The 25405-nt window shown below is 42.0% G+C and overlaps 1 protein-coding gene across 2 annotated transcripts; it reads left to right on the top strand.

Moving 5' to 3' along the window:
- The first annotated feature begins 315 nt into the window (after positions 1–315).
- On the top strand, positions 316–25364 carry tax1bp1a (Tax1 (human T-cell leukemia virus type I) binding protein 1a). Of its 2 annotated transcripts, XM_084920264.1 has the most exons (18): positions 316–454; positions 4689–4762; positions 5048–5262; positions 8632–8734; positions 9507–9697; positions 9937–10092; positions 14218–14366; positions 14763–14853; positions 14962–15147; positions 15301–15552; positions 15957–16148; positions 16258–16330; positions 17763–18280; positions 21015–21101; positions 22101–22287; positions 22370–22578; positions 23239–23321; positions 23922–25364. In XM_084920264.1, exons 3-18 carry the CDS (start codon positions 5074–5076, stop codon positions 24130–24132), a joined length of 2877 nt encoding a protein of 958 aa, XP_084776390.1. In that variant the 5' UTR covers positions 316–454; positions 4689–4762; positions 5048–5073; the 3' UTR covers positions 24133–25364. The 2 variants fall into 2 exon arrangements, with proteins under 2 accessions (XP_084776390.1, XP_084776389.1); XM_084920263.1 differs by lacking the exon at positions 4689–4762.
- The last annotated feature ends 41 nt before the right edge of the window (positions 25365–25405 follow it).

Raw genomic sequence — 25405 nt, 5'->3', positions numbered from 1 at the left:
CTCTTTCAGTCTGTACAATCATTCACTGCCATGATTTTAAATGAAAATAAAAAACGTAAAATCATTACGTTAAAAACCGAGGTTAAATGCGCAGTCTGTTTTCTGTTTTTTAAATTAATGGCATGTCGTTAGAGTTGGCAAATGACCCTAAACAGTTATCGTATTAAGTCAGATTTTTTTTTTATAAGTGAAATAAACGAGGATAATAATTAAAGTGATTTAAGTCACCCGAGTAAATAATAAAGTTGTTATGTTGACCTCTTGTCGTCTCCTCTATTCCCAGCAGCATCACTGGTACTTCTCAGCATCCCGGAAGTCCAGCATCATTTTCTCTTTCAGGAAGAGAGAGACGCATCATCGCCAGAGCTTTGACAACAACGGGGACACTGGCAAAAACATCGGCCAGGCCGGCAGACATTCACTCTGTTTTGCAAGCGGAAATCCAATGAAAAGGGTACCCTTTTTAAATTCAGACTAAAACAACGCTCGTGAAAATCTTTGGTCTCTTTTCTCAGCCAGACAGCTAGCTGTCCGACTAGTATAATGTTTAGCTAGCTGGTGACTTGACAGGACATGGCCTGTTCACAAGCTAATATTAGCTCCTTAGCCATAACAAATAAGATTAACTCCAGGCTAACTGAGCTCGTTTTAAAGGGCTGTGCTCTACTTTAGTCGTTGTGTGCTGCCTTCGTCGTGTTTTGGTCGAAGCGGATCAGTGGTCAGACGTTGTACGTTAGCTGTTTAGCTTAACCGAGCATCAGTTTATGACTTAGACTTGCACGTTATGTTTATCAGTCCAGGGTTGGGTGTATAGGAAATGCAGGGATTTAGGGTTTGTCGTCTTAGCTTGCTTCGCAGTTACGGAGATGACTTGGTGACCGTGATGCTAAGCAGCTGCATCATTCTTCTTGACCACGAACAATAGCCCTGACTGTGCAGTTTAAAGTCAGCTGTTTCATCACAGTGGTGGGGCGGTTTCTTCATATATGGGGGTTTATACATTCGTGAACAATGTCAAGAGATTATAATTATAATGTCACTGATACCTCTGCTTTTTCCTATTTAACACCCTAGTTTTTCAGCAGTGTAGTACTGCATAAAAATGTCTTTAAAGAGATGCCCATAGCAGAGATACCATTTTTCAAATTATGGTTGTGTACATCACCACAGTGAATGAAACAACTCATATGTAGTTGAAGTGCAGATTTCAGTGGGTTGAACAAAAAGAGCATAAAAATGTGAGGAACTAAAGTGTTTTTTTAGCACAAGTCCTTCATTTTAGGTTCTCAAAAGTAATTGGTAATTAAATTAAGAAAATAAAATGTTCATTTCTAATACTTGGTTGAAAACCTTTGCTGGCAATGACAGCCTGAAGTCTTGAACTCATGGACATCACTGGATACTGGGTTTCCTCCTTTTTAATGCTCTGCCAGGCTTTTACTGCAGAGGTTTTCAATTCCTGTATATTTGTGGGCCTATCTGTTCAAAGTTTAGTCTTTAACAAGTGAAATGCATCCCCGATTGGGTTAAGCTCAGGTGACTGACTTGGCCATTCAAGAATATTCCACTTCTTTGCTTTAGTAAACTCCTAGGTTGCTTCGGCTGTATGTTTTGGCTCATTGTCCATCTGTATTATGAAACGGCGCCCAATCAACAAGCAGACAGTATCTCTGAACATCAGAATTCATTCATCTGCTTGTGTCCTGTGTCACATCATCAATGAACACTAGTGTCCCAGTGCCACTGGCAGCCATGGATGCCCAAGCCATCACACTGCCGCTGTTGTGTTTTACAGATGATGTGGTATGAGCTTTTTGACACCCTCTCAATCCTTTATTCTTGCCATTATTCTGGTAGAGGTTGATCTTGGTTTCATTTGTCCAAAGAATGTTTTTCCAGAACAGTGCTGGCTTTTTTAGATGTTTTTTTTTTTTTTGTTGTTGTTGTTTTTTGTTTTGTTTTGTTTTTAGCAAAGTCCAATCTAGTCTTTCTATTCTTGAGGCTTATGAGTGCCTTATACCTTGCAGTGGACCCAGTGTATTTACTTTCATGCAGTCTCCTTTATGGTAGACTTAGATATCAATACTCCTATCTCCTGGAGAGTATTGTTCACTTGGTTGGCAGTTGTGAAAGGGTTTCTCTTCACCATAGAAGTAATTCTGCAAGCATGCAACAATGTTGGATTCCATGTACGTCCTGGCCTTTTTGATTTGCTGAGTTCACAAGTGGTTTCTTTCTTTCTCAGGATGTACCAAACTTTTTCATTACTAATATTGTAGCAATTTCTCAGATGTTTTTTTTTCTGTTTTCACAGCCTGAGGTTGGCCTGTTTTTGTCTGCTTAATCAATAATGACATATATACTCGTGGCAACTTTATTAAGTATACCTGTTCAATTGCTTGTTTACATAATTACCTAATCTGTCAACCACATGGCGGCAACACATTAGCTATGTAGACATGGACAAGGTGACATGCTGAAGTTCACACCAAGCATCAGAAAGCGGAAGAAAGGTGATTTAAGTGACTTTTTGTGATTGTGGTTGCCAGATAGGCTGGTCTGAGTGGTTGGTAATTACCTCCACATCCATCTCTAGGGTTTATAGAGATTGTTTAGAAAAAGAGAAAATATCCAGTGAGCAGTAGTTCTCAAGGCAAAAATGCTTTGCTGATTCCAGAGTTCAGAGGACAATAGCCAGACTGATTCAAGCTGATAGGATGGCAACGCTAACTCAAATAACAACTTTTTACAACCAAGTTGTGCAAAAAAGCAAAATTTGTTATAGGTTTGCTACACCAGCAGAGGACCACATCAGCTACCACTGCTGTCAGCTAAGAACAGGCAATTGAGGCGACAGTTCACACAGGGTCACCACAATTGGACAATAGAAGATTGAAAAAAAGATGCGTCATGACTCTCATTTTCTGCTGCAACTTTTGGATGGAAGGGTCAGAATCTGGCTCAAACAACATAAAAGCATGGATCCATCTTGCCTTCTGTCAGTTGTTCGGGCTGATGGAGTTGCTACAGTGTGATGGATATATTCTTGGCACACTTTTGGCCAACTGAGCATCTTTTAAACAAAAAGCCTGTTATTACTGTGTTATTCCATTTTTGATGACCTTGTCCATCTTTTCATAACCACAGTGTACCCATCTTCTGATGGCTGCTTCCAGCAGGATACTGTTCCATGTCACAAAGCTTGTTTATCTCGAACTGGTTTCTTGAATATGACAGTGAGTTTACTGTACTCAAATGGCCTCCACAGTGACCATATTCCAATCCAATAGAGCACCTTTGGGATGTGGTGAAACAGGAGATTCCCACCCAGTGCAGCCAACAACTCTTCAGCAACTGTATGATGCTATCATGTCAATATTGACCGAAACCTAAGAGGACTGTTTCCAGTAAAAGAGGGTTCAACCCAATAATAACTGGTAATTAATCAAGTGGTCTAATATGTTTAAAGCAAGGAAAAATATGGAGAGAAATACATCTCAAAAGGGGTTGCAAATGCGTAGGATATGATTCACTAGCGTAAACTAAGATTTACAAATGTGTGCAATGATTTGTTTGTAAGCACTGGCTGATTTTTCCCAGCGGAAGAACGTTCAACATGTAAAAGCAGATTATTGAAACCATATATTATATTTTATAGGCTATCGTGTAATGTCTGTAATTGGTAAATCACATTTTCTATGTTTTTTTTAGAAAAAGAAATGTTCACTTTTTTTGGAAAAAAAACCCCGCTGCCCAGATGTCCCAGTTTTGCACTGGCACTTGAAAGCAGCTGGCAGCATTCAATTTGTCTTAAATGTGGGCATGCGACATGGTCTGTGCGTATTAGGCGATTCGTTCACATGCATTTAAAGTTTTGTAAGGGAGCAACAGAGCTGTTACGTGTGGTTTTACACATTTGTACGCATAGAAAGGTTTTTAAAAGTCAAAAACTTGGGATTTTTGAGCTAAACTTAATATATTGTGTATAAGTCATCATCATCATCATCATCGTTTATTTGTATAGCACTTTAAGAACACACCAGGCAGACCAAAGTGCTGAACAACACAGATCAAAATAAGTGATCAGTATCAGTTTAGATGTACGTATTTGTGAAATAATTTTACTTGTGCTCAAACTCCTTTGTATTTGTGTGTTGAGTCCTCAAAAGTTACACACAAATCATTTCACACATTTGCAAAGCTCAGTTTATGCTTGTGGATCATGTTGTACGCCTTTGCAACCTTTTTGAGACATATTTCTCTTCATAGAAAAACAAATGTTAATAAACTTACTCTTATAGAATAAAAAATAATAGTAATAATTACTTTTCCTTCGACCTTCACTGCTATGGTCTCATCATATCATCACCATTCCTGATAGTCCAGAGCTGCAGAAGAAAGATTATAAAGTGATTGTTACTGCCTGCGTAATATCTTTTTAATGATTAGTGAATTGACTTTGCAATTAAAATTAAGCATGCCACAGTATAGCAACACAGCAACAGGATTATCCATAAGGCAGAGCTTTGGTGGCGTAGCACACTTGGTTCCTGAGAAGCAGTGAGCCTATAGTCTATAGTTGAAGAACCGAATTTTCCAGTTTGATGTGCATATTTAAACATTCAGCACGACTGCTTGCTTCTTCGCTCTGTGGGAGATACACTTGTGTACACTTTTACCTGTTTCAGGTGCAGAAAGGGTAAACATGGTGTCATCACTTTTATGAGTGGGAGAGAAAGTCAGGCCTCCGCAGATCTTTAGTGTAAGTGCAACTGCTTTATCATCTCAAAGTCTGAACACAGTGTCAACAAAAGGATTGCGTGTGACTCAGGAGTGTAAAAGCTAACTGGCATGAAGCTTTATGGCACGTCATTGCTTTGCAATGTACAAGTGTCAAGGAAAAACATGCCAGCAGAGCATAAAGGAATTGAGACACTTGGAATCATTTGATTCTAATAGATTGCATCATTTTGGAACAGTTTTTGTGTTAAATGTTTGCTTTTTCACTCCATACTTATTTCTGTCTATGCTGTTTTCCCTTTTCTAGACAAATGAAGTGACCAACAGGAAACAATGTCATCGTTCCAGGTGGTGGATTCATCTCCAGGCAGCAGCGTCAGCGTGATGGAAACGTCCAACTTTGCCCACGTTATCTTTCAGAATGTGGGAAAGAGTTTCCTACCCCAGGCACCCTTGGAGTGTCGTTACACCCTGACCCCTTACATTACTCCCCACCCCAAAGACTGGGTGGGCATTTTCAAGGTACAACACGCACGTACACACACACAGACACACTACAGCTGCTATTACTCAGACCACGCTTCAAAGACAAAGGCAGGCATAATCGGTTAAAGACCAGACGTTTATATAATAGGAATCATTTGTGTTACCGAGACATACTTAGTGAATAAAACAATTTCCCGCCCATTATACGAGTGTTTTTTGACATGGATTATGTGTTAGTGTTTTATTAATTGGCCATAGGTTTGTACTTGGCACATTAACACATACATCCGCCTTGACGCTAATGGCTGAGCTCTTCTCTACATGCCTAAAACCTCACCGCAAGCTTTGGTGTGGTTGCTCTAGATGCAGAAGGAGGAAGAGTGTGCATGGTGGGCTGGTTACAGTAGGTCTCACTGGAGGGGGGGACGAGGCAATCATTTGGTACTCTTTATGAACCATTCTGATTCCTATTAAGAACACACACACACACTCTTTTGGCATGTTGGCTCACCATCTCTTTCCATCCTTTTCGCTGCTTCCTGCTAAGCAGCATCCCCCCGTGCTCCGTCCTTTTATCGGGGCCATCAAATCTCACACGTAATTAACAGGAAATGCGAACGAGGAAGCTTAATGTCTCGTAAAGTCAAAAGACAAACATTTTATCGTTGTTTAAGAACTGACTTCAAATCCACCAGCTCAATTAAAAAGGAATAAAGACGCCGCGTTTATTTGGAAAAAAAGTCGATTGGAAAATGTAATTATTGTAATCCGTGCTAATGAAACCTGTTTGATGGTTAGAGCTTCATGGCAGGGAGCAAGCAGACCACGCTTCTTTAATCCTTTTGACGTATACGTCTGTCTTTTGTGTGTGTTCACAGAGATGTTATTTTACAGCAGCAAAATCTCTGCAGTATCAGTGTATACTGTCTGTTACAAGAATATTTAACCCTTTCAGCTAATAATTATTTTGTCAGGTAATCAAGTTTAGTATTTAAAGGGGTTTTACAAATGGTAATGGCCACTGGAAATCACTTGAATGATTTTTACCTCCTTTTTCCTCAGTTTGGCGGGTTTAGTTTGTTTGTTTCTGTTAGAAGGATTACTTCCAAGGGACTTGGACTAAATTAGAGGTGATTAACTTTTGGAGTCAGTCAAGATCTGGCTCCAGAAATTAGTACCAGGATTTTGTACCATTGTGAGCAGAATTGTACATTTAATATCAGCTCTACATACATATCAAATAGGAAGACGCCTTGATGTCCTAGATATTCTTTTTGATCTAGAAACTCAGCTTGTACATGGCACACAGAGAGACCTCAGAGCCTCTGGCAGAGGTATGAAGTATCAGACTTCCCCTGCATGGTTTTCACTGGGTATTTGGAAACTGTAAGCTTGCTTATTTTTAAAAAAATGACTGTTTACATTTGACTTTTTCCTCAAACGTCTTGAACTCACTGTTGAATACTCTGTGTTTGAGTCCTGGAGGCAAAACTGTTCCACAGAGATGACTCAGAAAGAGAATATTTTCTTCCTCTTACCTCCGACATCCACAGGCGTTACCTGAACGCTAGAGAGACTGAGTAATGAAGCCGAGAGACCGAGTAACAAAGCTGACTTGCTAAGAGGATGACTCAGGTGGCTCAGAGAGGCAGTGCTCAGTTGAGTTGTGTACAGACACCCCCTAGTGGTCGAAAATATTCATAGCCCACAATAAGGATCCTGCTATAACAAATGTGCTCCTAGATGGTGTTGCATTGAAACAGTACTCACATACACAGTGAAGATCAACAGTTCCCATTACAATCAAGCTTGCTTAGCTTTCTTTCTTTCGTCTCTTTGCGTCACTGAAAAACATTTCAACATATTTGTTTTATTTGGCTACTGACAGCCTGATTTAGTTTGATGTTTGACTCACGTGCACACACACACACACACGCTAATGCACACACACATTCATCTCCCTGAAAAGCCCCGTGGAGGTTTTTGGTTGTGGCATGTTCGTTGGGTCGGCAGGGAGAAACCCGTTGTGTGAGTGTATAATTAAAGTGTCATCGTGCTGTTCCCTCACACCTTGGATGAATGATTGATAGCTGCTTTGCCTGTGATTATTTTATAACAGCACTCATCTGTTGGAATGCCACACCATACCTAACCAAGTGTCAGTCAACTTCACTCTGCAATTAGCAAAATTATTTATGTCTGTTCTCTCTTAAGCAAATACACATGACCACACGAACAAACCTGGCTGGAGTCCCATCGCAGCCCCGCTTCTCACTCAGATGCTGTTGGGGGTGGAAGGAATGTTCTTGGCAGCAAGATTTCACGTTGACAATTACCATTTGTTTGGAGCAGCATTATACGCAGCGTAATGGGGTTGATGCGGCACACACTGCAATTACGTTTCGGTGCAACAACATTATCAAATCTGAAAGCCTGACAAACGTTTTGAGTAGCTCGGGTGATTTACTGTCGTCACCTGAAGCTTCTGTGTTTTGTTTTTGTTGACTGTTTTTTTGTACTTGAAAGTCATTTAATGATTTAATCAGTTAAAAGTCATTTATTTTAATATTTTCCTACAGAAATAGTTTTTTAAAAACTTGGCTCATTAAAAAGAAACTCAGCAAGCGTTGCCTGTTGATCATCTAAGTGTGATATTCTTTGGTTAACTTTTTTTTTTCTTTTTGTTTTGTCTTTTAAGAAAACAAAACATCCTGCACTTCCACAGATGGTTGAGTTCACCGCAGCTGAAACGTAGTTATGTAATGTCACAATAATGCATCGCGTACTTATGAGTACGAGTTACAGCGAGGTATGCACGTGCGCGTGCGTCCAATACGGGGCGCGTGCGCGGCTGTATGTGACAGATTTACAATGCACGGAGCTGAATTGGGACGGGCACGATGACCTTTCATCATCTGTCTTCTAACAACATGTGAAATCCAGGGAATTACATTTCCCTTCTCATTTTCTGTAAAATTTTCACCTTATTTGTATCCACGCTCCCGCTTCCCTCGTCTTTTTTCCCCCCATTTCTTTGTGGGCTAGTCTCTGCAGCCCCCACGAGCCCACGATTGTATGCAGACGAGCCCCCCTTGCCCTCCCACCCTTTTCTCACACCTTTGCTGGCCCTCTTTTTTGTCGGTCCAAAAGGGGCAGGAACTGAGGGGAAGGAGTGAAAGGGGGAGGAGGTGTGTAGAAATGAGGGGTTTTAAATGTTTCCATTCTTGCTTTGAACATTGGATATAGTCCTCCAGAATGCTTCATCAAGCATCTTTTCAAATCAGATCTAACGATTAACACATGTTTGCTGGAAAATTTGGCCTTCTTCAGCATGATTTGAACTGCAGCACACAACTTTTACACTGTGGGATCGTTTGTTTATTTTTGTTTTTAATGTCTCCTCAGGTGGGTTGGAGCACAGCCAGAGATTACTACACCTTCGTTTGGTCTCCTATGCCTGAAAACTATGAACCAGGAAGTACTGTGCACAGGGCTGTGGTGTTTCAAGGTACAGCACACACACGCACGCACACTTACATACTATTTAAACCACTATACAAACCCAGGGTATTCCAAAGTTACTCCTCCATTTTACAGTGCATATAAAAACCAGCACTTTTATTTAATAAGGGAACACGACCGCAAACTGAGGCCTGGGACCTGAGCACCTCTCAAACCACACACAGACACACACAGACAGTTGAGGGCCTGCAAACTGGTTTTACTGGGCCTGGAACGGTCAGACATTACACAGTGAAAATATGAGAGCACGCTGCGGTGTGTCAGGAGTCAGTAAAACCGGTTGGCTTCTGGATATTCCTCTACTGCCCTAGAGGACCAGGGCTCACACTTGAATAATGTGCTTCAGTTAGTTTCCAGTGTAACCTTGGACTGCTCGAACCCAGCATATGTAATGTATTTTCTAGCTAAATCCTCTGCATAAGTCTTCTCAATGCTGGTGATTTTTTCTTTCTCTGCTTTGAAGCAGAACAGTTGGATGGATATTTGGGGTGATATTGTAAATATAGGCAGTCTAGAACAGTTTTGAGCAGGTTTGGTCTATAAAAGAACCCATTATGTTAATTTCCAGCTGCGTGTTTTTATTCTTGGTCTATAAAGAAGGAGCTTTGCATGATTCACAGTTTAAGTTCTTCGTGCTGCACCTGACACTTAAGCTTTTATTTCAGGAGATATATGTGTATATGTGAACGATTATAAGGAAGGACACAACGTGCCCCCCTTACGTGCCAACATTACGTTCTTTTTTCTTTGCTGTGCAGGTTATTATGTTCCTAAATCTGATGGAGAGTTTTACCAGTTCTGTTACGTCACTCACACTGGTGACATCAGAGGAGCCAGCACACCCTTCCAGTTCAGGTCAGCCACGCCCACCGAAGAGCTGCTGACAGTTACTGAGGATGACAGCAACTCCGACATACTGGTCGTCACCACCAAAACGGGCCTGCTAGAGGTAGAATGCACAAAATGTTATTATTTATTTATTTCCCCAGTTTTCTTAACCCGTCTGGTCTTGATTCACCAAACAGCGATCTGCAGTGTAACTGACTATAGAATCAGCACTCTAAATAGGGGAAAAAATGAGAGGTAAATGTAATAAATTGCAGAAGACCAGAAGATAAACGTGACCCAAAATCCCCTTCAAATTGAGTCGATCTGATTTTTTTTTCTGCTTCTCCTTCTGCCTGTTAGCGTGTGGAGGAAGCACAGCAGGAGCGCAGGGAACTGCTGAAAGCTATGCGTCTCCTGCAAGAGGAGAAGCAACAGCTGCAGGAGGAGCAGAAGCGACTGGCCAGGGAAAGGGAGCAGGAGAGGGAGACGTGCTGCCTGCTGCGGACACATAACCAGGTTAGAGGTAGTGGGCTGTTTTGAATAGTACAGGCTCCCACGGAGGGGGAGGGAAACCTGTAGGGGCAGCTGTGGCTCAGGAGGTAGAGTGGGCCGTCCACTAATCAGAAGGTTGGTGGTGCAATCCCCAGCTCCTGCAGTCTACATTTCAAGAATCCTTGAAATGTAGTTCTGCTGATGCATTCATTGTGCATGAATGTCAGACAAGGAGCTTAGGCCTAGAATAAAGTCAGAATGTGTGTGTGTGAGTAAGTGAAAAGGGGCTCGTAGTAAAAAAGCACTTTGAGTTCTCAATTAGGAGTAGAAAACTCCTATATAAGTGTCCATCCCAATTAATGAATCTAAAAATAAATAACTGGTATTTCTCGTTTTTTCTTTTTGTTGTTTTTTTTTAATTGCGGTTAAATTTGGAACCCTGAGCAATGTTCCCACCCTTAAAATAGCCCACAGGTTTTTATCCAGTTGTGACATGACAGGCCTACGTCAGCAATGTTGGATTAGCCCCGTAGCCTACATCTCTCATCCGCTTGTTGTCATCGCCAACAATGATGAACTTGTTTTAATGTCCGATGGTAACCTCAGCCAACCCACAAACCAAGCAATTAATATTCCTAAGGTTAAGTAACAGAGCTCATTCTGTCTTCAGTTTAAAAGTCAGAAGTTTTATTTAGAATGATATTTAAAAAATCCGAAGTCTTCACTCGCCCTAAGGCCTGTAGTAGCAAAAATATTTGGGAATACTCAATAGAGTTCAAATGTCCGTACATGGATAAAATAAATAAAGACGGTAAAGGTATATATGCAACCTTGAGACTGAAGAGAGTTAAGACAGTTTCGGTGTGTGTGTGTAGTTGTATTTAGTGAATGGGTGTGTACAGGTGAGTGTGTAGATGGACACAGGCTTGGAGCCAGTTCCTCACCAGTGATCATAGGTCTGAAAACTTCAAAGGGCTAAATTCATGTATAATCTGTTTCCATGTTTGACAGACACACAAAAAGCTGCTCAGTGTGTGTGTGTTTGTGTATGTGTTTGTGTGTGTGTGTCTTTTTCTCCCTCTTTAACGACCTGACTCAGTGGGCCAGAACGGAATTGGGACACAGTTTTTCTTGGGCATCTGGCGTCAGGGACGATGCCATCGCAACCACAGAGTGAACAAACATGACGTCAAACGCACACACACACACACACGTGCATGCGCCTGCACAAACCCCCGTCCCCCCCGTCCCCTTACGCTGTCACATTCACATTGAGGTTCTACACAACAGGGCTCCTCTAATGTGCATTTACACATGCACAAGTATGCATGCACACACACACACACACACAAACGCACTCATTATGCCACCCGCTTGCAAACCCTTTTAGTCTGTGTGTGGAATGAGAGGAGGGTAGTCCGCAAAACCGCCTGTCTGAAAAAAGAGCCCTGCCCAGCCTGAGGGACAAACACCACTCAGTCACGCGATGCAGTGGCCACTGCTTTCTCACTGTCTTATTTTCTTCCCTCTCGCTTTTTTTCTCTCTCCCTCAGTTTCTTAATTGGCATGACGAGGAAATAAATTTTTAATCCAAGTTAAAATGATACGTTTAGAAAAATCTGTCCGTCCGCTATGTCCCTCACACCTTTTTCACTCACTCACTCACTCACTCACTCACTCACTCACTCACTCACTCACTCACTCACCAGGATGAGTCACATTTTAGCATTTTATGAGATCCTCATTTGATAAGCAGTAGCTTGGCACACACGCCCAAAAACAGTCACCTCAAGCTAGCTCAATAAAAGTAGGAGAGGGGAGTTGGCAGAGAGAAGTGAAACCCAGAAAGTTGCCAGGTTTTTCTGAGCTTGAAGCCAGTCTCTTATCGCCCCCTAGTGCAGCTTCCTGGTGTAGATCCACAGGCTGCTTTGAGTTAGTCTGTTGCTCCTTTTTTTCCCCCTTTTTTCTTTCTTTTTTTTTTTTTATGAAGGACAAAATCGCTATAAATTACACACACACGCTCTGTTATTACCATGCTGCTTTTCATTCAACAGGCATGTCCATCTGCAGATATACGACCTGTGTGAATAGGGGTGTGTGTGTCATTTGTAAAACATTTACAGTAGGTGCGTTAGCTCGTGGCTCGCTGATGAAAATATCCTTTGAGTTTCTTAACGTGAAAACATAAGTACATATTTTGTGGCTGCTAATTTTACGACTATACTTTTTATAAGGTCTTTACGCACTGCTAAAGTGCTTCCCAAACGCCAGCCGTAAAAATCATACAGTAATCTATGCAGAGCCAAGCCCAGAGGGAGACGGGCCTGAATATGCGTTGGAGTGTGCATGTGCACTATGTCTGTCTCTTGTATGTCCTTGACTGTGTAGCTGTGTGTCTGTCTTTCCTAGTGTGTGAAAGAGAATGGGTGTGTTAAGGGCTCATACTACAAAATAAAGTAAGGGTGTGTGCACAGGTATGTTGTCCTGTCACAACCAATATTAGCTATGCATGATTTAATGTCGTTCACTGCTAATTCGCAGCAAGTTCAAACAAGGTATTTCCTCTGCAGGCACACCACACGGAGAAAACAAAACTGATATCATGTGTTGTTTGATAGCAGTAAATTGTTTTGTACTTCCACTACAGGATGCTACTGAACATTTTTTTGGAATCTACATAGTTATTCTGTGCTTTGTGTCCAACAAAAGACTTAATGAGTCATAACTTGTAACCCATTATTTATGAGTGATGAGATAAGGCTTTATTGAACCCCTAGAGGGGAATTCACATGTTACAGCTGCACTAGAAATATGCCGTAGAGGTCGAGAACAGTAATAAATAATTAAGTACAGTTGTGGTCAGAAGTTTACATACAGTCATCGTGGGCACAAATGCAATGTTAATTTGGGGCTTTTAATGATTTCTTTCAACTTTTTACAGGATGGCATGGTTGCATAGTTTTGATCTTTAATGACAAATAAGAATTGGACACACAAGTTGCACAGACTAAAAAAAATTTTAATATTTGGTTAAATGTCCCTTACAAATAATACCTCCATCAGACTTTTTTTTCTGGCATAATTCAGATAATATTTGACCACTCTTCCTGGAAAAGTTTCATTTAAATCGGCTGGCTTCCTGGCACGGATCTGGCATTTAAGCATAGTCCAAGAGTTTTCAGTGGGATTGAGATCAAGACTTGTGGGAGGCTATTCCATAAACTTAATACAATCCAAAACCAGTTTTGATGTGTGTTTGAGATCATTGTTCCATTGCAACACCCATGTGTCCAAGTTGAAGAATTTGAAGGTACTCCTCTTTCATTATACCATCCTTTCTATGCAGTGTACCAGTATGACTGGCAGGAAACCAGCCACCGAGCATGATGTTACCACTACCATGCTTGACAGTTGGTACAGCATTCTTAGGTTTGAAAGCCTCATCTTTATTCCTCCAGTAATCTATCTTGTCTATCTTTGTTTTGTGTGAGCATAAAAGTCACATGAGACGATGAAGGCATTTGGCTCGTCCATGTGGGCAGCTACAAATTTCAGTCAAGTTTGAAGGTGTCAGTTTTGGAGCAGAGGATTCTTTCTTGGTCACCTCTAAGTCTATGCCAATGTAAAACTTGCTTCACTGTGGACAATATAGTGCTGTCAAATAAATGCTTTTTATGGCGAACTGAAGCTATAATTTGTTGTCAAGATGATGTAGAACCTTCAGTACCACTTCACAAAAGATTTAAGTGAATGTGTATATATATATTTGAGCTTGTATGTTTACTTTTGACATGTTTGAGAGGAGGATTTGGGAAAATCCAAAATAAATTCAAACTTTTACACCCAATTCTTGTTTTTAAAGTCCTTAAAGATCCTGAAAAAAGGACAGTTAAAGAAAATCACAAAAAGTCCATAATTACCATGATGTTCGTGGCCAAGAGGAGTGTTTGTGTGTGTTTAAGCTTCTGACCACAACTTTTGATTAAAAAAAATTCTATTTATGCTGTACAAATGATAAGAAATATATAGAGACAGTAGTATTTGAAATATAGTGAATGGGTTTGGCAGGGCTATAATAGAGCTCTTCAGCTACTGAGATTGACTGTAGTGGCTGTCAGGCTGATGTACAGCTACCTCTCTGGCCCGCAGGAGCTGCTGCGTTCTTCACAGGGCCTGTCAGAAGAGAGGGAGGACGTAAGGCGGAGGCTGACAGAGGCTACGGACCGGGTACGCCAGCTAGAGGAGGACCTGCTGGGAGTCACTCAGAGGGGCCTGCAAAAGGAGACAGAGTTGGATTGGTGAGTGAAGAATGGCAACATGTAACCATCAGTCATCCATTTGAAGACAGACTGTTTACATAAATCTAAGCGAGCTTAACATCAGCCTCACAGATGTGGAATATGTGTAGAATAGTTTTGCATGTGTGTTTACTTCCCAGGTTTAAACACACATACAAAATTGTGCCAGATGCTGCACAGGAATATGTCAGCCTGGCTTTAACATATTTCACTGGCATCTGATGGCTCTCATTTGATATTTTCTGGCCTTATACACACACAGATTATACCCATCAGTAAAGCCATGTTTAAGGTGTCCACTTAATCACTAAATAGCTTTTTGTAAGAAAAACTTTAGATTTATAATATGAGACAGAAGAAAGAACTAAAGAAGTTGTTTTTCAATATGTCTTTCAGTCTGCATGATCGCTTAAAGAAGCTGACAGCAGAGAGAGACAGTCTGGAGAGCCAGCTGAAGAATGAGAAGGATGAGCGAGATCTTTATAAGGTGAAGAAGGCTGACTTTTTTTTTTTTTTTTTTGTACCAGCCGAGGGTGTGTTTTTGTCTACATTCTTACTTGACCCATTCTGTTTAACTGTTTCGCCATATGTGTAGGCCCACCTGCGCAGCACAGAACTGGAGAACACTAAGCTGAGCGCAGAGCTTCAGATGCTAAAGGCGGTGGAGCTGAACCGGGAGGTGACCATCGCTCAGTTCCAAGAGGAGCTGGAGAGGCTCAGGGCCTGCGTTGCACAGAGAGACAGCCTGGAGAAAGAGCTGCTGGCACACAAAGCTGACAAAGTAAAAGTGCTTGTGCATATTATTGCTGGCAACACTAAAGTAGTACTCAAAATGTAAACAAAAGTGTCCACTAATCGCAGGGTTAGCATTTTGATGGTATAGCTTTAGTAAAATCAGTTGCACTATATTTAAATTTCTTCTTTCTGTCTTTAGGCAGAGCTGGCCCGTGTACGTGAGCAGCTCCGTCAGGCTGAGGAGCAGCTCCAGGCATCCCGGCAGCAGGCCTCTCTGCTAGCCTCGGAGCTGCGTGACTCAGCCAGTACTCGCGACCACACGATGACCGAGCTTTACCGCGCCCGCTTAGAGGCCGACAAGCTCCGTGCAAGTTTAGCTGATGCCCAGGCAGAGTGCCAACGCATGGAGAGCCAGCTTGACCGCATGAGGAGCACTGCACAGAAGGAAGTGGTCAGTGGTCGACTTCCTTAATATCTGTCCCTGTGTTTAGGGAAAAGAAGTTTAGGGAAATCTGTAGCTAAACATGGAAAGGAATTTTCACACTTTTCAGTTTTATTTAGATGGATGATTTTTATATGAGAGCTGAGGACAACCGATTTAAGCAAGAGAAATTTGAGCTGTTTACCATTTTAACAAAGAACACAGTGCAAAGAAGATTTTGGAGTTGAGCCTTTTTTTGTTTGTTTATAATTTATTGCTGAACAGTTTGAACTGTGTTAGATTACAAAGCTCCTGCCTTAGTCGTTCCGAGTCTCAAATATTTGTTATATTAAAATGGAGATAAATAAATTCACAAATACTTTTTTTTTGTTTGTTTTTATTTCATCAATTTTTTTTTAACACTGTGTGTTCAGGGTGTTGGGACCAATGGGGACATGACACCCAGCATGATTGTGGTGTCAGAGGCAGAGGCTGAGCTGCAGAGGGAAGTGGAGGAGCTGAAGCTGCGTCTCCACATGGCTGCAGAGCACTATAAGGAGAAGTACCGGGAGTGTCAGCGCCTCCGCAGACAGGTGGCCAAACTGAACACAGCGGAGTCCCAAGGGGTGAGTAATTTTTAGCAATGCTCAGCAGGCTGAAAAGAAACATTTCGTTCAGTTCCATATGTGCCTAAACCAGCAAAATTGCATTTCATTGATGTGTATATCTTTGCAGGAGCCAAAGAGAAATGCATCTACTGAGACAACACTGGAGCCACTGACCCCTAGTCCAGAGTCACCAACAGGAGGTACATACATTCAGATAAAGGGCATATTCCATCTGTCTATTTTCTGCCATTTATCCAGGTCTAGGTTGGGGAGACAGCAAAGACGCCAAGACCTCCTTCTCCCCAGCCTCCTTCTCCAGTCAAGAGATGTAATTTCTCTAGCATTTCTGGCTGACCACTTCAACTGCCTCCTTTCAATGTGGAAGAGTAGCAGTAGAATGACTGAGTTCCTTACCTTATCTCTGCGGACCTGTATTCACAATCTCAGTTTCTCACGACCATAGGTGAGAGTAGGAACAAGGTCAGTCAGTAAATCGACAGCTTCATTTTCATACTTGGCTTTCTCTTTACCACAACAGACCAGTTTGGCATTCATATCACTGCTTATATCGCACCAATCCACATGTCACTCTCCCCTAACTGGTGAACAAGACCCCAGGATACCTAAACTCCTCCACTTGAGACAACAAATCATTCCTAACCTGGAGTGGGCACTCTACCCTTTTTCAGCTGAGAACCACGGCCTCACACTTGGAGGCACTAATTCTTAACCTAACCACTTCACATTCAGCTAAAAACTGCACCATTGTAAGCTGGAGGTCATGGCTTGATGAATTCATCAGAACCACGTCATTTGCTAAAGCACTGTTGCCTTACAGTGCTTTTCTGTGTGGCGTTTGCATGTTTGCCACTTGTTTGTGTGGATTCTTTTTGGGTACTTGGGCTTTTTCCCGTAGTCCAAAGACATACAATTAGTGGGGTTTGGTTAATCTGTGATTTTATTTTGCCATAGTTGTGAATGCAAGTGTGCATCATTGTATGTCTATCTGTGTTAGACTTGCGTCAGATTGGCGACCTGTCCAGGTTGTACTCAGCTCTCCCCCTGTGGTAGCTGGGATAGGCTCCTTGATAAAGATAAGCAGAACAGAATGGACAGATAATCAACTGATTTGCATATCATCGAGTGAGATAAGCATTATTGGTGTGTTTTTGGTCATTGTAATTCTGGAAGACCCATCCAAGATGCATCTTCAGTGTTCTGGCTGAGGGAAGAAGGTTCTTGTCCAGATCCATGGACCCATCTATGGCCCCTCAAGGCGGAAAGTCATCCTGTATCTTTAGCAGAAAAATAGCCACAAAACATAATGTTTCCACCTCCGTACTTGACTGAAATCAAAACCTAATTTTTATTTTGGCAGTCTCTTTCTCGTTTCTCGTTTCTCTTTCTCTGGATCACTTCTGCCAGGCTGCAATAAGTTCATTCATAAAAACTCCACTCTGTACCCTTGTACTTGTGCTGCTGCAGATTTCTCCACAGGGTTTCAGTGAAAGACCCACTGTTTTCCACCCAGTGCCAAGGAGCTGAATTATGGTTAATGCCTTCAGCTCACATTTCTCTGTGTAAAACTCTTTACACTTAAATAGGTTTAATTGTAACTTTGTGTTTTTACAGGAATTATAGCTGCTGCAGTCCTACAAGAAGCTGTTGAGATGACAATCACCCCAGACGTCAGCAACAAGGAAGTCACAAATGCTGATACACAAGTGTGCACAGAGGAGGAGGAGCAGAAGACACTGAATACATTTGAAGAGAAAGCTGAGGTGAGGGTTGAAAGTCAAGTGAAACAAATGGATGATAATGAAAAAGACAAAGAGAATGAAAAAGAGGAGAGGAAGGAGAGCCTGCCGGAAGAGAGCCTGAGGATGGCGAGTTGGGTAGAAGTGGAGAACGAGAGGCTGGGCGCTGAGGAAAACAGTGAGGTGGAAGGGGCCCTGAATATGGAGGAGCTGAGGGACGGTGCCGAGGAGCAGGGGCTGCTGGAGGTAGAGGAGAGGTGCATGGAAGAGGCAGAGGAGCAGACTCGTTCAGTGGAGGAGGAGCTGGCAATGATGGAGGAGAAATGGAGGGAGCAGTGCGCAATCAACGAGACACTCAAACAACGGCTGGCTGACGAGGAGGAGCGATTCAGAGTAAGACACAAAGACATAACCTTAAGATTAAGTAAAGCTCAGAGAGAATGTGATTGTGAGGGTGTTGGGTCTCATTCCACAGCAAAAAGTAACAGAAATGAGATATACTGGTTAAAATAAATACTGACGAAGTACAACTTTGAGGACATAATAGATAATTTCATATTTTAATACAGATTTCACTATACAATTTTAATAAATTCATACAAATGACAGAAACTGAGTTTATTTATATTTTTAGCATCAACAAAGGAGTGGTTGCAGTTTTACCTGCTAGACTTGCCTTCATGTTCCAGCACCTTGAAGACTAGCTGTATACCGCCACATAGTGCAGTTCCAGTGCAGCACTCTGTATAGACTTCCCTGGCTTTGCGCAAACGCCTGCTCCAGTAGTTCAGTGTTTTCATCACTGGTGGTGAAAACACTGAATGGACAGATGAATGGTGATTTGTCAAGAACAGATCCTGTTTTGAGAAATTTGCCACGGATTGCATAAATCGTGTTATGTGCTGGAGCAGTGTAGTCGGGGACTGAAAAGCTTCTTGCTAAGTAGGAAATTTTGCAATGCTGCTCCAGTGTCGCTTGGCGGACCATGGGCACAAAAATGATACGCTTACAAAAACTGTAAAACCAAAACTGTCATATGCTCATGGCCTCAAGTCTTTCCAAATAAAACCTGGAATGAATTAGAAAAAACGAAGTATATAGTGCATTTTGGGACACTCCTGTATGTTATATATCTATACTCAGTGTATAACAAATTGTTAAAAATTGCAATAATATCATATCATGTGTGAAGTATTGTGATAATATCATGTCGTGGGGATTTGTACCTCTACTATTGGTAGATTTTTTTCTTTCTTTCTTTTTTTTAATCTTCACTTAACATGCATGGCTCCCTCTGTGCTGCTTTCATTGTCAAATTCAGTTTAATGCTCTTTTATGCACAATCTACCATTAAAATAAAACACAGCTGCCTGAAAAACATTGTTGTACGACGGTCTGCTGTGCCATGCATAAACACTTCAATGTAATACCCAGTCATTCAAATGGAATTTGCTGAACCACAAAGCCTGAAGAACAACAAATGTCTAACTGCCCTACTACTTACAGTATGGACCATACCTTCCAATGGGTGAGCCAGCATGTGTGGTATGTGTGCGTGATTCAGTAGAGACCTTGCATTTTGAATGTGAACCTCCACTAAAGTACCAAATAGCATTTAATCTCCATGAGTGAGTGTGTGTTTATCGGCGCTGTAAATACGGCTCTCCCTCAACTTTGATAGAGTCTCCTGTCTGGGGCGAGCACCCCGGGTCCCAAGCTGCTCTTAATGGCCCCGGAGACTGACAAGCGAGGCAGCCGCAGAGCAGCATGCTTTACGGCTGTTTACATCAGCCACCCAGAGGAAGGAGAGAAGGAGAGGAATAGGATGAAGTGTGTGGGGGGGTGCATAGTACTACATTGCTGCGGACTCCCTTCACCTGAACTTAACCTTCTAATGCCGTGCCGTAAATTTATGATAGAAGGAAAACGCGAGAGAGGACAAAAGGAGATGAAAGAGAACAAGTGGGGGAAGCGAAAGAAGCGAACAAAATTTAAGAGAGAAAAAATTGGGATAGACAGATGGACATGAAGCAGAAAGAGAAACCATGGGAAGGGAGGGAATCTGGAACCTTTGAAATGGGGTGAAATTAGAGAAGACGGGCAACGGGCCATGTAAACTATCCCACAGGGTCAGTTCTGTTAGAGGCTAAGAGATTTACTACGATCCCCTGGTCCGCTTCAGCTTTATGTTATGTTATGTGTTTTATAGCAAGGCCCACACATCTGAGGCTGCACCAGGTGAAATTAAAACCAAATATTTTCACTTACCTGGCTGTATGAAGGCTGATTTTGGTCTTCTCAAGTTGGCACAAAATACAAGCAACAAGTAAAGAGGTTATTATCAACTAAAAGCTGTATGAATTGTATGAATAAAAATACTGGTGGCCACCAATGCTATCCCATAGCCTAATACTAGATAAGAGCACCTATGGTATCAATTTGAAAAAATCCTAGGCCACATCGGCCTCAAGTTATCGCGTAGACAGAATTTTCAAAAAACTTGACCTCTGATCCTGACTTTGAGGTCAAGATCAAAATCGTTCAAACTGGTCTGAGATTTTCAGTAGATGCACCTATGGTATGAATTTGAAAAGCCTATATTGCATCGTTCTTAAGTCATCATGTTCACAAACTTGGGTGTCCATGCTACCCCCGCCCGGTGGCGTGATGAAAATACTCCTGAGCTGTACAGCCCTTCAGCGGTATTGTACAACTAAGGGGGAAAAAGTTGAAGATTATTAGTTAAAACTATGGTTGGCAATTAAAATTATTGGCTAACCATACAGATTGGCAGTTAGAATAAAAATAAAAGTTTTGGAAAAACTGATAAAATTGTTACAACTAAACAAAAACAAATGCTATCAACACATAATAGATTAAATGAGCTGTTATTAAATTGAGCCACAGCTAAACGTTGAGGATGAAATTGCTAATCGGAAAATAATTGGTAAGAGTAAAGTGTAGGCAAATCCTGGTTTTAAATGAGTTTAAGATAATACAGTTGAACATGAGTGGAGCTGTCGATAAAGGGATTCTTGAGCCCATCTTACAGGTCTGTACGTCAAATGAAAAAGAAATGCTGAGATGCACCGTGCTGTGAGTTGATTGTCTTTATCTATTTCACTAGGTCCAAATGGCAGAGAGAGCCAGCGAGGTCACCGAACTGAAACGCAACCTTGCCCAGGCTCTCAGAGACAAAGAGCAATTACAGGAGGTAAAGATGCCACCACCAGTGTTCTCTAAATGAATTTCAATGCAACTCAGCACTTTCATTCAGGTTTTTCCACATTTCTGCACATAAATTGTGGCCATATTGGCCTGAAAAGAGGAGAAAAATCAACTGTCACCATGGAAATCGGTCTAAAAACAGTGAAAATGTTAATGCACTCTCTCCACACATAGTGCCCGAACACTCTAGAAACTTTTGCATACTCTGATTTCTAAGCAGGCACAAGTTGTGCATGAATGAATCTATTCATTGCAGGTAAAACTGTGCATATTTCAACAATGACCGCAACTTAAGGTTATAAAACTTTAGCTTCAACATAGCTCTTACTTACAATCAAATTCACATACTTAGACAATGTACACTGAGCTGAAGCCCAGACCAGTATCATTGCTTTCAATTATAGGAGGTGTATGAACCATTTCCATAGCTTTTTCTTCCTTACTCAACACTCCCCACTCTCCTCTAATTAATACATCTATACTTGCTTCTTTCGCCCACTGGTACAGTGCCATTAGATGGTGCAAATGCCACACAACGTGTCTGTTTCACCTTCCCAACCCTGGTTTAAATGTTAAACCTGATAGCAGCGCACTAATGAAGTCATAAAGAGAGGAGATCAGGGAGGAATAGGGAGAGTAAAGAAGGAGTTACAAAAAAAGGGAGAGGGTGAGTGCTTCTATCAGCAAAGCCAGAGCAGAGGGAGCCAGAGTCTGACACCCATTACAGTAATGAGTAGGGTACTAATGCGCTTGCTTCAGATATAATCACAAAGGGCAGAAACAATGTAGATGGGAAACTTAACTCTTAAGATGAAAGCACTCACCAACTGTGAGAAAGGTTCTGCTGAAATGTTAACTGATGACTTATAAAACTGAGACTGACTGTGGTTCTGCGCTTATAGCATCAGGAGGATATCCAGGACTTTTTAAATGAGGTGTGGCCGTGAAGTGTAAAGTGTAAAGCTCTGTCGCATCTCTTCTGTAGCAGTTGCAGCGTTACATGTCCAGGCAGAGGGAGCAGGAGGTTGCTGTTCAGGGTGCTGAGGTCCGGCAGCCAATGGTGCTGCGCTACCCTCTGCCCTACCCCCAGCATCCCTCCCCTCCGCCGCTGGTGCCACAGAGGCCCGCTGAGCTGCAGTACGGCAATCCTTACTCCACCGACACCACAAGAGGTCGGGTCAGAAACTGAAATGATTTACTCGCACTCTGTGTCCCTGCTGCTCCCCTGCTGCTTTAATGTGTTAATCTTTTTAGATCGGGGGGATGTTGCACTTTCCCCTGAGCACGTGTCCCGTCCCCCACCTGAGGCTCCATCCTGCACCCCTCCCTGCGCACCTCCGATCTCACTGTCTAGCCCGGGTCCGGGAGCACCAGGCTGGGATCGAGAGGTGGTCTGCATCCAACCGTCCCGCAGCACAAGTCCCCCCGAGACCCTCGAGCATCCACCGGAGGAGCCACAAAATGTGAGTAGTGGTGTATCTAGCTCAAAACTGAAAAACCCATTGTTGGCTGAAATTTTATATTTAGTGTATGTAGTGTTGTTATATATAAATAATGCATTATATTTTTGAATAAATACAAAACCATGATTGGCAGCATTAATTGACCTCTCTACATAACTTTGGAGGGATATTTTAAATCACTGTGACTGTGACGCGATCCCAGCCGTTGCTCTCCTACACCAGCTTTTTGTTGTTGCCACGATAATCCCGCGTTTACTTCATCTTTCTCCATCTCTGGAGGATTTCTCCCTCGCTAAACAAAGGGAAATGCAGCTTGGCCTTAAAAGATGGTGCTTTGAACTCATTTGCATGAAGCTCTAATTAATGTCACTCCTTCAGAGCTCAAGAGAGATGAAGATAACAAGAGCTGGGGGAGAGTAATTAGAGGAGGTTTTGCATATGGACAGAAGATGAGTTAGAGACTGTCGGATAATGGGGCATCCTTGTTTACTGTCACGTAATAGAAACGTAGGTACACATAGTTTACTAACACACGCTTCATTTACTTTAGTCGCACTCCTTTCTTCCTGTAATTGTCTTTAGAGGTGGTGTTCATTAAAGCATTCAGATCTGTGAGCAAATAGTGGAAATTTTCTTTTTCTTTGTGTGCGTGTGCCAAAGGTGGGAGATGGGGCTCAGCAGTCCTGTGATCATCAGCCCAACAGACGCAGTGAAACCAGGAGCAGCTTCTGCTTTGACTCCAGGTAGGGCATTCATTTTCAACACAAGGTGTCCTAGAAGACACGACACATAAAGAAGGTAACAAAATAACGCACAAGAGCATCAATAAAAACAGACGCACAGACAGCTGCTTTGTTGGGAGTTTTTGCCTTGGAAAAAAAAGATTTGTATCAAAGTAGCCATTGATTCATTTTCTCTCCACAACTTAAACTGCTCCAAGTAAGACCTCTTCATTTTGAACCCCGGTATATATGACATAACATGCTAAATGACACAGTCAGAGATTTCTTCCTTATGAACATCGAGGATCACATGAAGACAGAATTAATTTATCTGTTTCTGCTCTTACGGGAAGAGTAGCGCACAGAGCCAATAATTACCCTGCAGGGGGGGTAACACAGTTGCTTATTGCAAGTGACTCAACAGCTGCTTTTCAAGAGGCACACGTCTCTGGCTTTCATTATTAGTCATAATCTGGTCTGTGAGCAAATGAGGCCTACTCCATTACGATGATCCACACGGAAACTCACATTTCTTTTTCAATTTTTTGTCTCTCTCGTCTATCCATCACCCCTTCCACCAACCCCCGACCCCATCCATTTTCCCCTCATCCCCTTCCGCAGTAGTGACGTTCACAAGCGCTGCCCGCTGTGCGAGGTGATCTTCCCGCCGCACTTTGAGCAGCGCAGCTTCGAGCAGCACGTCGAGAGCCACTGGAAGGTGTGCCCCGTCTGCTCCGAGCAGTTCCCGCTCAACTGTCAGCAGCAGCTCTTCGAGCGGCACGTCCTCACGCACTTTGACGGCCACGTCCTCAACTTTGAGCAAATCGAATGAAGGGGAGGGGGTTCCGGCATACTGTATGGGTAAATATGTGTCGCTATTAGTTGATTTTGACTCGGGTTTGGTTGATTTATCTTGTTAACATACAATCATTTGCACTTTTGTTGTGATTTTTCTGGGTTTTCTTTCTTTTCTTTTTCCTTTTTGTTTGGAACGTTTAAGAGAATGTAGTCTACTTCTGAAAGGAAGCAGAGTTTGTACTTAGGCGGCTAGTCCTCCCAAGTTATTTAGCAGCTTTCACGTTAACATACAATCATTAACATTCAGGAATAGTGCCACAATCCTTTGCTTTTCTAGCATCTTTCTCCTCCAAGGGATTAAATGCACAAATATATATATTTTGTGTTCCAAAACAATTCACAGCCACAAAGCTGAACTGGGACTCCGAGGGAAAGCATCCTAAACGTCCCTGTTCTTTTAACTTCTCCGAACATGCATACACCAAGTGAGAAATCATCCAAGGCAGTGAGTCGTCCTTTATTTGTCCTCAGAGTATGACGCTTCGCATGACGCGAGAGATAAGAGCATAAATGCAAAGTGAATATGAATATGTGACATCTTAAAAGAGTCGCCTGTGTGTGTACATAAAAAGTGAAGAACTGTGTGGTGGAGATGAAATATTGTACGTATGAGATGGTTTAAACACAAAAGAAAACAGCACTACATTTTCATGTATCTGCACTAAATAAGGCTTTATTCTGAATGTACTGTACATAAATGAAAAGAAATATAAATTGTGGCGATACCTGTGAATTACGTCGTGAACCCGCCTCCCCTTATCGTTACCTCTCTCATATTTAAAAGAAGACAGGACCAATGATGTTTTACTTCCTGGCGTGCACTTTCTTGATCTTAGGTCGGCCGTACGAAGCTGGGCTTAGGAGATAATGAACCTCGTTTTTGGCTAAACTGGCTGCCGGACACGGGGTTAGACTTGTTACGTACTTTCATGTTTTAGTCACAGTCTGTTAGCCCTCATGACTGAATGTCGTTTATGTGCGTCTTCACGGGGCTTCGTCACCACGGCTTGTTTATTTCAGTCATTATGCGTGTTGTAATCAGGCTTTTTAAAAAAAAAATAAAAAGGAAAGAAACGCACATGTCCAGTCATCACAAGACAAACCTGTGTATGTATGTCACGTGTCCGATGCAGGCCTTTTCATGTGAGAATGGTTTAAGTGGTGCTGCAAAGATCTTTATGAATAAAGTCAGCTTGTCTAAATGCATTTTGATGCTTTGTTCTTCATTTCTGAGCTGAATAAGTAAT

Source organism: Perissodus microlepis, chromosome 22 (genome assembly GCF_051167445.1).
Source record: "Perissodus microlepis isolate ML-2025 ecotype Zambia chromosome 22, ASM5116744v1, whole genome shotgun sequence".
Taxonomy (NCBI): domain Eukaryota; kingdom Metazoa; phylum Chordata; class Actinopteri; order Cichliformes; family Cichlidae; genus Perissodus; species Perissodus microlepis.
Note: the sequence above shows the minus strand (reverse complement) of the source record. Positions and strands in the feature narration are given on the sequence as shown.